Source organism: Punica granatum, chromosome 4, assembly GCF_007655135.1.
Source record: "Punica granatum isolate Tunisia-2019 chromosome 4, ASM765513v2, whole genome shotgun sequence".
Lineage (NCBI taxonomy): Eukaryota > Viridiplantae > Streptophyta > Magnoliopsida > Myrtales > Lythraceae > Punica > Punica granatum.
The window spans coordinates 17,681,817-17,693,866 of record NC_045130.1 but is presented as its reverse complement, the minus strand read 5'-3'; the positions used below and the strand labels follow the sequence as shown (position 1 = coordinate 17,693,866).

Sequence of the window (12,050 nt, the reverse complement as noted above, 5' to 3'; positions counted from 1 at the left end):
GCCTTCAACGCTATCAGAATGGGACGAATGATCACGTTATTGACACTCGAGCACAATAAGATCGATTCTGTTTTCCATAGAATATCCTAGATAGTTGTGGCCACAAAGGAGTTAAAGCAACATTAATGGACATAGGAGATGACTAAGAAAGGTGAGATTCAAAAATCAGATTAAATTTAAAAGAGGGTGTAGCACAATAGAGCACGGTCTTATTTGGCAATCAAGAGATTTCATATTCGATTCTCAGTGGGACTACCCATATCCCTTTTATTAGTTATTATGATTTTTATTTTATTTGTATTGGGTCCACGGGCCTTTCTCGTAATCGATGAAAAAAAACTCAAATTAGAATCCTGTATGGACAAATGGAGGACTCCATTATATATTAATCTTCTCCCTAATGCTTCAACCTTTCTCTATATCATCATCCACACTTCCGCACTTTCTTTGTACAAAATGGAGCATAACAATCACTTTATCACATGCACTATTCTCATCATCCTTCTAACTCTCCTCGGAATCCTCCGACAAGATTGCGAATGCACATCGCCTTCTCTGGCGCCATCACCAGACCTCACCTTCGCCGATGTGAGGCTAGCTGTGGTTTATCCAATTATCCAGAGTTTCAAGCTCACAATCACTTTGGACCCACTAGGGATCACTAGCTCGTGGGTTGGCTCCGATATCTGCAATTACACGGGCTTCTACTGTGACAATCCACCGGACAACACCTCGGCGACGACACTCGCTGCAATTGATTTCAATGGATTCCATCTTGCAGCCCTGACCCTCGATGGGTTCATCGACCAGCTCCCGGACCTCGCCATCTTTCATGCAAACAGTAACAACTTCTCCGGCACGATCTCACCGAAGATTGCTCAGCTCCCTTACTTCTACGAGCTTGACATAAGCAACAACAAGTTTTCCGGCCAGTTCCCATCTGCCGTTTTCGGCATAGCTGGACTATCATTCTTGGACATTCGATTTAACTTCTTCACTGGGGCTGTGCCACCACAGGTCTTCAGTCAAGCCCTGGACGCGCTCTTCATCAACAACAACAATTTCATGCAAAAGCTCCCCGATAACTTCGGTTCCACGCCGGTCCAATACCTTACCTTAGCTAACAATAAGTTCACTGGCCCGATACCAACAAGCATCGGCAATGCTTCATCAACCTTGACAGAAGTGCTCCTCCTAAACAATTATCTCACAGGTTAAATATGATTCTCTTTCTCAACAATCGGCATATATAGTAAAGTAGAATTGACACATTATGTGCGTCAATTAACCCTTATTTTATTATTAAATTAAATAAAAGTGAAAATACAAAATGTGTATAATATGCATATTTATTGAAGTATTTTAAGTATCTACATTCTAAATATCATGAAAAATAAAAAATGGAATTTATGGCCTAGCAATATATTTTTTATAAATTGATTAATTAAAAAAGTGAATATAGTCACTTATATGATTAAAATTTGGAATATTCAAAGAATTTGAAGGAAAAATGCATGCAATATTCATAATGGGTTATATTTAAATAACTAAATCAATGAATCATAAAAATTGTAATTTTTGGCCTCAAAATTATAGTTTAGACAAATTAACTTATTAAAAAAAGCAAAATATTATTGCTAACTGATTTAAAATAGAAATATTCAAGCACTTGACCGTGAAAATATTTAACTCTTGCTAATTAAGTTAGCAAATTATATGATTTATTATATGCAATGTAAATAAATTGTATTTAAAAAGTGGCGGTCTAGGTAAGTACGTATAAATATATATATATATATATGTTATATTTATATCAAGTGAACCACATTAGAATAGTTTCTTATTCATATGTTTAAAAAATATTACTAACGTAATTATCCAAAAAGTTTATAATAATTAAGATAAAAACCTTTTTCTATTTTATTAAATTTATATAGGTATAAATGAAGTCAGGTTAATCATACATTGGGAGGTTAAAAAAGCTAAGATTAAAAAAACATGTCAAAAAAATTAGAAAAAATTCAAGAGAATACCATCTTATTAAAACCTTGTGCAAAACATTCACTTAAGTTTAAAAAATAAGTAACAATGAACTTATATTACATAATTAAGATGTCGCATTTGATTATGTTAAATGCATTATCAATATACAAACATGATGTATTTTTATCTCTGAATTTTTTTGTATAATTATGTGTCTCTTCATTGCTAATATATAAAGAAAGTGATGCTAAAAAAGGTATAAATAGAATTATCAGACACATAATCAAGCATAGAAATTATATATTGACATTAAAAGTACAATTAGCTTTACTAATTTTGATGAATAACTAATGTAAAAATCCCGTGCAATGCACGGGTAAAACACTAGTTTTCTCATATACAACTATTGTTCGCTATTTAAAACACCACCCAACCTTTTCAGCGTCCTCTTACTTTTTGTAACTGAATTAAGGATGTCTGCCCCATGAGATCGGGCTACTAAAAAAAGCCACGGTTTTCGATGTCGGGAACAACCTGTTGACGGGCCCGCTCCCCTGCTCCCTCGGATGCCTGGAGAGCATTGAGCAGCTCAACTTCGCCAGGAACTACCTATATGGAGAGGTTCACTCTATATCCTTCTGAACATCCATACATTCGATATTATAAGCTGATTGATCTCGAATATTGAAACAGGTTCCCGAGCTATTGTGCGGGGTGAAGAGCCTAGTAAACCTGTCCCTATCGAACAACTACTTCACGAAGATCGGGCCAACATGCTGGAAGCTGGTGAAGAGCGGGGTGTTGGACGTGAGGAAGAACTGCATCCATGGGATTCCTGATCAGAGGCCTTATTGGGATTGCTTCAATTTCTTCTCCCACCCGAGAGCTTGTCCTACTTACCCTTACTGGTGGTGGCGGCATTGGCAATATTATGTGCCCTGCAAAATTCATTCTCCACCTCCGCCAATGCCGCCCAAGAGCTCAGCGGGTCCGCCGCCACCCAAATATCGGCCTGCCTCCTCCTCGATCACATATTCCGCTCTTAATAGGCATCGGTTGCGATAAATAAAAAATAATAGCGGTTGGTGAAATCAAAATAATTAATCAATTGTAAGATAAATAAATTGTTAGTGAATCGACAAATAAATCATACCATATTTAAAAAGATTAACCTTTTAAAGTATACAATTGTAGCAAGCTCAGAATTTCACATAGTATCGTAGCAGATTCAATACATCACACACACGTATGCCTCCGATGCAATCAATTTTCTCGTAATGAGTATTCTAGCACAGGGCGAGTTTATATAACTAGATACAAACCCATGCATTAGGCGGATTTGAAAATTTATTTAATTTATGTGATTTTTAATTATTTTTATAGAATTTTTTATACATTCGTGAATTGAGAAAATGTTTCATTTTTAAACTTTAATCTTTAAGCTAAATGGATTCGTATGAGATTATTATTATCAATAAAATATTACAAAACACTCATATTATAGAAATAATATATAATATAATATGAATGAAACAAAAGTATAATAGAAATAGTTATTATTTAGAATTGGACATAAAATATGTAGGAGTTGAGAGAAAAAAAGGTCGACATTATGGTGGTTAAAGGGTGTGATTTCCATAGGGAACCTTGTTCAGATTGTATTTAATAATGTTAAAAACGATGGTGGAAACCTCAATTTGACATAGATAAATAAATCAACTAATGATGTTTAAAAAAGCAGGGCACATAATAGTAAAATTCTTTTTTTTTAACCATCAGCACGGTGGTCTAGTGGTTAAGTTTCAAGCGTTCCACTTGAACATCACAAGTTCGAACCTCACTAAAGACATAGAACTCGCCACTACATGGGTGTATTATGGGCCAGCAATAACCGGCCTATAATGCTTAATCCAATGGATATTGGACTTAATTCACTAGTATGTTGGAGGGGTTACGGTGACCAAGTTGGGCTAAGTCTCGGCGAGTTATGGCGAAAAGAACATTCCTTGGCCGTTATGTTCTCTTAGTTCAGACAGCCACAGCGGGCTAATAACCCGACCTAGCCTTTCATTCAAAAAAAAAGAAAAATTCTTTTTCAATTTTTTAAATTTAGTTAAGGGTCTATAGTCTGATCGTTGTATGATTTTTTTTTTCGGTGATAAATGGAGGCCTATGGATCTAGTACAAGGGACACATAACATAAATCTTATTGGTGAGGATCGAACTCGGGATCTCTTGATTCCAAATCAGCACCTTGTGCCACTACACTAAAACCCATTTCTCAATCATTGTATGATTTAATTGAGCTCTGAAACATTTTGATAGTTCCTAACCAAGCCATTACATTAGAGCATTCCTGTCGGAACTGGCGAGTTGTTCCATATCGAACAAGCTCGAGCGATCAAATTGGACACTCAAATTTCAAGTTTTGAATACATTCATGTACACTTTGATGATTTTCAATCAACGTATTTGGTTTTCATCTTAAATTCAATCGGAATTCATCTAGTGACCAAATCACTCGGTATTTTAAGGACTTTCATGCGTCATGCCATTTATCGATGACCAATGTATATGACTAAGAAACTCCGTATTAGATCGATAAACCACATAAAACCGTCTCCATTGACAACTAATTTGCATTGCAGGACAATTAGATCACTAAAGGAACAATAACAGTAGGGCATCTGAAAGCCCTTAATTTCTTTTTTCCTTCCAGTAAGTCCGCTGAGACTAATTCTAGCTTGGAGTCGGGTCGGTCCTGACTACGAAAGTCGGGCGTTGTTGTTTCAAACTAGCCAATTCACTACTCTCAAAAAGGCCACTCCGGGCCCAACATAAGGCCCAGCCCATTAGAGATATGGATTCAGGTGACTGTTTGGGAGGGTAAAAGGGGGATTTCAGTTGTCTTTCAGCTAGGTTTTACGAAATTAGGGTTACATATATAAGGCCCCGTTTGAATTGTTAAACTAATTTTAAAATCATGATTTTGATTTTAACTCAACACACTACACAACAAAAATACACATTTCCCAAGTCAAATTTATAATACTATCTCATTTGTCTTTTTCCACAATCAAAATCAAAATCAAAATCAAAATCATAATCATAATTCTAAAATCACACTAACAATTCAAACGCAGTTAAGTGTTCTCCGGAAAAACCAGACCTGTTGATATAGTAGCCGGCATTGACGGGGGACCTTCTCCAGGGGCATGAATCTATTCCGATCGAAGATGGTACTTCTCTCTTCCCCGGCTCTCCGATTAGATGCACAGTTTGCGTTTTTCGATGTTAATGGTGTTCCGTGCTTCGTATTTGTTAGAATGGGAAATGGCTTTCATTCTTCGTTAAAAACCCTGCTCTGTGTTAGGATCGAATTAAGGTCTGTAGGTCCCAAATCCCGAGTGCCATAGGGCAGGTTGTGTAGGCAGTTTCTTCGTAAGGATGTTTTCGTCGTGTTTCAAAGCAACCTCATCGCGGTTCATTGTGTTTTAATAGTGCTTTGTGCTGCTTCATGCTGGTTCAGTGTAGCTCATAGTGAGCCTGATAAGTGTTCAGTCTGTTGAATAGACAGTTGGGTGTTGTTAAAAAATGTGAAACGTCGGGAATTCGGATCAAACTTAGTTTGCGAAAAAAGATGTTTTGATCTAAATTAAGGTTTCTAGAATGAATGTCTACTGTTTTAAAAATTATGATGATACAAATTGCAAAGATCTTCGCTCTATTTTGATCTTCTCTGCCCTTACCAATTACCATTCAGTAAAGTATAAAGTGTACGGATTTGTTTGATTGGTCAAGTAGATTAAGTGGTAACATATAAGAAATGGTCAAACTGCTGTGAAATGGGAGATTTTTAATGTCTACCATGCTGAGATTTTTTGATTAATTCGGCGGAATAGATAACTGCAACTTCTTAGCCATATTGCTTTGATCTTTTGAGCGGGCAGTAATACGATGGCACCATGTGGTTCATGTCACACCTGTCTCTATTGAACCCATTAGTAGAAATTGGAAACCTTTCCATGAAAATTAGGGAAGTTTGGACTTTGGATCAGTATATCTGAATGTGGTAGGAAACCTGTGTTACTGAAGAGTCTCAGAGATTAATTGCTATTTTGGTAAGTTTAAATTTCTATGTAATCTGTACTAATAGTTGTCTTTTTGTATTGGTTTGCAGCCCAAGCAAATCCACGAGATTAAGGATTTCCTCCTTACAGTAAGGAGGAAAGATGCGCGATCAGTGAAGATCAAGAGGAGCAGGGATGTCGTGAAGTTCAAGGTCAGGTGCTCCAAGTACCTTTACACCCTCTGCGTCTTTGATTCTGAGAAGGCTGACAAGTTGAAGCAGTCCCTTCCTCCAGGTTTGTTTCATTTCTTGTGCAGGTTTGAGTGTACAAGACCTTTGAAGAGATGATGTTAATCTTTCAGCAGTCGGGGCATCATGATGAAGATACAAGGACTGTTTCGAGTTCTACCCTTTTTTTGTTGGCAAACTATGAAGAATCTATGGTTTATCCTTGTTAGACATGGTTCAATTTTTGGCTTGGTAGTGATGGCATTTATTTGAGATGACTTTCTCCTGCTAAATTGTTCCCTATAGACTACACCTGCTCGAATGTTGATTCAGAAGAAGGTGCGCTCTCTAGAACACTGAAATTCGGTTATGGACTGACTGGCTCTTAGGTTGACAAATCAATTCCTTAAGACTGGCGAGAGACGGGCGACTGCGAGGGTGGGAAAATTTCACAATGTCATAGTACATCGCTTGTTTAGTTCAAGCTAAACAGCTTATTGAAGAAATATAAATCCCAACTTCCTTTGTTACAAATGAATGAAGGACCCTATCCAGCAAAAAAAGAAACAAAGAATGAATGACCCCACTGAAATGTCCAAACAAATAGACCAATTGGGAGTTTCTCATTTAGTGCGAGGGCCAAATGTGCTCGAAGTACCAAAGCAAGAAGATAACTCATTTTGGGTGGATGTAACGTAGTAGGGTAGATCCTTGCATGTTGATCTGCGGGTCGCAAGTTTGATACTTAGTGGGACTATAAGTTAATACACAGTAGAACTACTAGTGTTTCCTTATTAGTTATGTTAATATTTTTTTTTCATTATATTAGGTTTTGTCTCTTTTGTAATTGAAAACTAAAAAAGATAACTCATTTGAAAGGGCGAGTTCAGGCTTAGAATTTGAGTTTGGTATTCATCCCCTCTATCCATGACGAAATTTCGGGTTACTTTATTTTGTCACACGATGTGATAAAAGTACTAATTAAATTGTAACAAATAGATAAAATGAGTTTATGATTATTGAATTATCAATCTTTAAGCCTCTATGAAGAATGATTATTTAAAATTCTCTTTGTTCACCTTTCAAATATATTTAGCTCATTAATAATTACGTGAGACTTGATTTACGTACTATGCCTGTCAATGATGTACGTGTTATTTTTTCAGAATGAACCCTAGTATTCGGAAGTCTAATTGGATTTCGACTAATCTAATCCACCAGGATCGGCCAACTAAGGGGTAAAGCTCTTTCAGCATATGTACGTGTTATTTTGTTGATTAATATAAGTCGATATTTCCATAAAATAACATAACTTTCACTATATACAAAGTCGAAAAAATTCTACTATTCTAAAAGAGAGCGATACTTTCCCTTCGGTTTAGGAGGAAGAGAAATAAAAGGAGAAGAAGGGAGATGGAGGGAAATAGAGGGATGCATATGAAAATCGTCATAAAAATCGCTCCATCTCAAGCGGTTGGATTTTGTGGAGTCTATTGCCTACTATCCAAGAGTGATGGGATTTCAAATATTTTGGCACATTTCTAAACGTTAAACTTTTGTTTTACTTATATCCTATAATTTTCAAAGAAGACAAAGCGTCACTAATTTTGATTGTCATGCTGATAAGAGATTTTTTTTCGAACTTATTATTTTCAACATGAAAAAAATAAAACATAGTACTATAAATGAACAGAAAAGTGGATTCTTCATTTTTGGGAAAAATAATTTACAGAAAAGTGAATTCCTCAATTTCCTATATTTAGTAACACAAAATTCATTCATCCACATAAAAGTGTATTCGGTGAATCTACAAACTAAAGGAAAAAATGAATTCATATGAAAATTTTCAAAATTCATTTTCCCGAGGACTACTCTTGCTCTCTCTTACCTGGCCCAATTGACACGTATCTCCAAGCACATGAAAATGATTTTTTTGATATCCTTCCAAACAAGAGAAAATTAAGTACTTTCATGATAATTACTTTTCATTTAAATAATTTTCCCTGGGAAAACCATTCACGTGAAATAAACGGAGCCTATGTTACCGATAAATACAGAAAAAAAAATGATGAAGAAAATAGAAAAAATGGGTCACCGACACTTTCTATTATAGTCACCCCTCATTATTTTTTCTTTTTTTTTCTTTTTTTTCCTTTTTTCTTTTGTTTGTTCTCTTTTCCTATATTTGCCCGAAATTGTACGCACCAATCACGTGAACGAGGTGATCTTAATCATATGACAAAAATATATAAATACAAGAAATTGCGGGACACTGCCCCCACAATAATTGAAGGAAATTTCGCACGAATATTTCTGTAATACAGTGAAATTCCAAGAACATACCAAATAATTGAATAACTCTATCCTTTTCCTCGAATAAATCAATTAAACTGCAAAGGACATATTCCCTCTTAAATTTGAACTAGACACACGGCGAACACCCTAATTAGTTTATATCCACATAAAATCTGCAATTAAACACATTCTTTCTTAAATATAGTACGACATTTGAAAAATAATACAAAAAGATATGACATTTGAACTTTTTCTTAAATACAGCACGACATTTGAAAAATAGTATAGAAAAACACAACCTTCCAGTTAGTTCCGTATCCAGCACGACATAAATAATTTCGTCAAAAGGTAACGGCTATCTTTAGCTTCATGTTAGCCATTACCGTTATATTTGACGGAATAATTGATGTCATGCTAGAATCGTAATTAAATTTGAAAGTCGTGTTTTTCTGTGTTATTTTTCATAGGTTGTGTTATATTTAGGAAAAAGTACAAATTTCATACTTTTCTTTGCTATTTTTCAAAGACCGTGCTGTATTTCATAAAAAAGTGCAAAGTTCGTGCATTTCTATATAATTTTTTAAAAATCGTGCTATATTTAAAAAAAAGTGCAAATGTCGCGCATTTTTACCTAATTAAACACCTTTTTTTTATGTTACGAAAAAATTCTAAGAAAACTCATAGATACGGTCAAAAGAGGCAAGAGTAAGGAGACGAGGAGGAGCGACTGCTTTGTTGTTTCAGGCAATTCCCGGATTAAGAACCGTCCGTTCACAATCATATGGCAGCCGTTTGCACAAAATCAGCCCATTTCTATCCTTTTATTCTTTTGTGCTCTTTAGTAATACAAATTATAAAATTATAAAGAAAAGTGATTACAAACTAATTTTTTAAGTTCAATCCTCTCTCTCTTTTATCTATTTTCTATGTTAATTTTGGGTCCTTCCTAAACGTACGTTCGAGGCCGGCGCCTGGCAGGTAGACATGAGAATGGGATACTCTGCCCTACCACTAATTAAGCTCCCCCATCAATGACTTTCAGCAACTTTCATGCACTTGTATGGCTACCATTTAATGATTTTGTCTTCTAATTTAATAAAAGAAAAATTAGTATCAAGCTATGCCAAAAACTTCTACGATGCAATGATTCAGAGATTAGACGCCCCTAAATCATCATCACCGTCCCATAATAATTACAATGAAGTCGTGACCAATGGCGATGGCAAGGAACTCGAATTCGAGCAGAATCCGGAATTCGAGCTTTCACTTCCCATCCTCTCGACCACAAAATGCCCCAGCCTATTTACGGTCTCCACCAGATTCTCCTTGCACAAGTACTCCTCGCTGCACACCTTCTCCACTTCCCGGTCAAAGTCATGCACGAAGATGTGCGTCTTCGAGCTAGTTCCGCCGGCGGTGCCCTTCTTGCTCCTGGCGAGGACTGCAGCTGTGAATATCGCCGACATCCTGCCCGGTGAAGTGGGGGAGTACCCTGCCGGTCCATCGATCACGATCACGTCCCAGTCGATCTCGTAGATGTGGTTCGGCAGGTCATTTAACGCTGCAGGTGTAGCGGATCACCATGCATATACAGAGTCAAAACAAACGGGCAACCTTTGATAAGATCAAATACGGGCTTTAGGATGAACCATAATCACTAATACGGAATCTTTAAAGTGTCTTCAAATAATTAAGATAGGCACTGAGAAAGATGCAGGTACCATTTGATGACATAAAGTTGCCCAGCTTGTTGGCAGAGTCAGAGTTTGTACGATTCGATTTGACGGAATTGACCTCCTAACTCACCATCTTATCCCATTCCAACTTGGAAAATTATAGCAGAGGTCGTAACAGTTTGCTGTTTTTGTCCATCGAATCCTACATATTTCGTTTTGGCTACATCAATCTTATAACTTATAGTTTGTTACACACTTTCAGTCCACGTAGTATACCGGACCTTAGTATTTAGCGTCCCGAAATAGAAAGGAAATGCATTTCCAAGACGGCTTATACTTATGGGCCTTATGGCTAGATGAACATCGATCCCAGGATAAAAAAGGTAATACAATTCCAAGATGTCATGATTTTTTAAGCCATTCCATTTTAGTTACGGCGTTATTTTATCGTACCAATCGAGTTACTAATTATTACGAACGACCGTGCTGGGTGGGTGATGCGAATTACCTAGCCGGCACTCGGAGAAGAGGAGGTTCTGAACGGGCCTGCAGTCACCTCGACTGTCCTCCCTTGCCGACCAGAGGAGATCCCGCAGCTCGCTGACCTTCGTGGTGTACTGCACGTCGTACGCCTCGATGCCCTCGTGCTGCTGCTCCATCCTCGAGATCAAGAACTCGCTCTCGTCCAGGAAAACCGTGCGGCCGTTGGAGTTGAGGGCACGATAGAGGAGGGTCTCGTGCGTGAGGCCGAAGACGAGGAGGTTGCACCTGGCCCTGACGCCGGCAGAGCACCGTCTGATGGCAGCTGACAGGGTAGCCAGCTCGGACGCGGACATTCGGGCGGTGCTGGTAGCATTGGCGGCAGCCGCGTAGTGGAGGAGGGCGTCCCGTACGGATGGTGGGATGGGGAGGGCAGACGCGGAGGAGGGCGCGGCGGAGGATAGGGAGGGTATGGCGGTGTTGATGAGGGTGAGGGTGAGGAAGGCCAAGGTGGAGAAGGTGAAGAAGAAGAAGAGGAGGGGGGTCCAAAGGCGGCTGGCCGCGGTGGGCAGCTGTTTGTGGAGGTGGGGGTGGAATAGTATAAGCCTCGCGCTGGTGGCGCTCTTCATTTTACAGATGTTTATTGTCAGAGAGAGAGAGAGAGAGGGGGGTTTCCGTCCTCCCAAGTGAGGGAGGAGAAAGTGATATATTCTCTCTGTGGCAAGTCTTTATGATTGTTTTCCCAATTTCATGTTTTGTCATCAATTAATTGATCAGCTCCATTAATTTGAATGGATAATCCGTGCCCCTTTACTTCGGGTAAAAGTAATTCGTTGATCTTTTTAGATTTGTACCTCCCGATTAGATGTATATAATATACAATACCGGCATACATGTGATGTGATGCCATCGTCACAGATCCAATCTGTCTCCGTTTACAAAAGCAATGTTATCATACCCATGTATATATATGTATTGTGAAAGTATTTTCAGTGATTTAGTTTTCAGAAGTCTTTTAGTTTTTAATACATGCGACAGGTAAAGCGGTAATTTTTTGTTGCAATGAAGAGATAAGCCATTAATTTGTCCGTAGAGCTTTGTCACCATGAAAGCTATTGCCTCGGAAAGTCAAGCCAATGGGATGTTTTTGAAGTGAAGGGAAGTGCTTAAAGGACCACAAAGGCCGTGTATAAAACTTGTGGATAAGGAATTCAAGTTTTGAAATCACGGCTCCTCACTGTGAGCAAAAAAGGATAAGATGAGAAATTAATAGGAGAATAGGAGGGCAGAGGAATCAAACATTGGTTTTCAGGCGGGAC

At 37.8% G+C, this 12,050-nt stretch overlaps 3 protein-coding genes across 3 annotated transcripts; 2 read left to right on the top strand and 1 right to left on the bottom strand.

The window, feature by feature from the left end:
• Positions 1–404: 404 nt before the first annotated feature.
• Positions 405–3,261, top strand: LOC116203515 (uncharacterized protein At4g06744-like). Its single transcript, XM_031535264.1, has 3 exons — positions 405–1,213; positions 2,456–2,604; positions 2,677–3,261. The coding sequence occupies exons 1-3, from the start codon at positions 457–459 to the stop codon at positions 3,046–3,048; spliced, it is 1,278 nt and encodes a 425-aa protein (XP_031391124.1). The 5' UTR covers positions 405–456; the 3' UTR covers positions 3,049–3,261.
• Positions 3,262–5,067: 1,806 nt separating this feature from the next.
• LOC116203517 (60S ribosomal protein L38-like) lies at positions 5,068–6,573 on the top strand. Its single transcript, XM_031535266.1, has 2 exons — positions 5,068–5,222; positions 6,164–6,573. Exons 1-2 carry the CDS (start codon positions 5,199–5,201, stop codon positions 6,398–6,400), a joined length of 261 nt encoding a protein of 86 aa, XP_031391126.1. The 5' UTR covers positions 5,068–5,198; the 3' UTR covers positions 6,401–6,573.
• A 3,034-nt stretch (positions 6,574–9,607) lies between these two features.
• Positions 9,608–11,456, bottom strand: LOC116203516 (protein IRX15-LIKE-like). The gene is made up of 2 exons (XM_031535265.1): positions 10,760–11,456; positions 9,608–10,136 (listed from the first exon to the last, which is right to left on the bottom strand). The coding sequence occupies exons 1-2, from the start codon at positions 11,358–11,360 to the stop codon at positions 9,769–9,771; spliced, it is 969 nt and encodes a 322-aa protein (XP_031391125.1). The 5' UTR covers positions 11,361–11,456; the 3' UTR covers positions 9,608–9,768.
• Between the last annotated feature and the right edge of the window lie 594 nt (positions 11,457–12,050).

Bases quoted from the DNA above. Each gene is read 5' to 3' on its own strand.
- LOC116203516 (XM_031535265.1), bottom strand. From the start codon at position 11,360: ATGAAGAGCGCCACCAGCGCGAGGCTTATACTATTCCACCCCCACCTC. The intron at 10,137-10,759 runs GTAATTCGCATC...CTACACCTGCAG, and splicing joins CTTCTCCGAGTGCCGGCTAG to CGTTAAATGACCTGCCGAAC.
- LOC116203517 (XM_031535266.1), top strand. From the start codon at position 5,199: ATGAATCTATTCCGATCGAAGATG. The intron at 5,223-6,163 runs GTACTTCTCTCT...ATTGGTTTGCAG, and splicing joins ATCTATTCCGATCGAAGATG to CCCAAGCAAATCCACGAGAT.
- LOC116203515 (XM_031535264.1), top strand. From the start codon at position 457: ATGGAGCATAACAATCACTTTATCACATGCACTATTCTCATCATCCTT. The intron at 1,214-2,455 runs GTTAAATATGAT...AACTGAATTAAG, and splicing joins CCTAAACAATTATCTCACAG to GATGTCTGCCCCATGAGATC. The intron at 2,605-2,676 runs GTTCACTCTATA...ATATTGAAACAG, and splicing joins GGAACTACCTATATGGAGAG to GTTCCCGAGCTATTGTGCGG.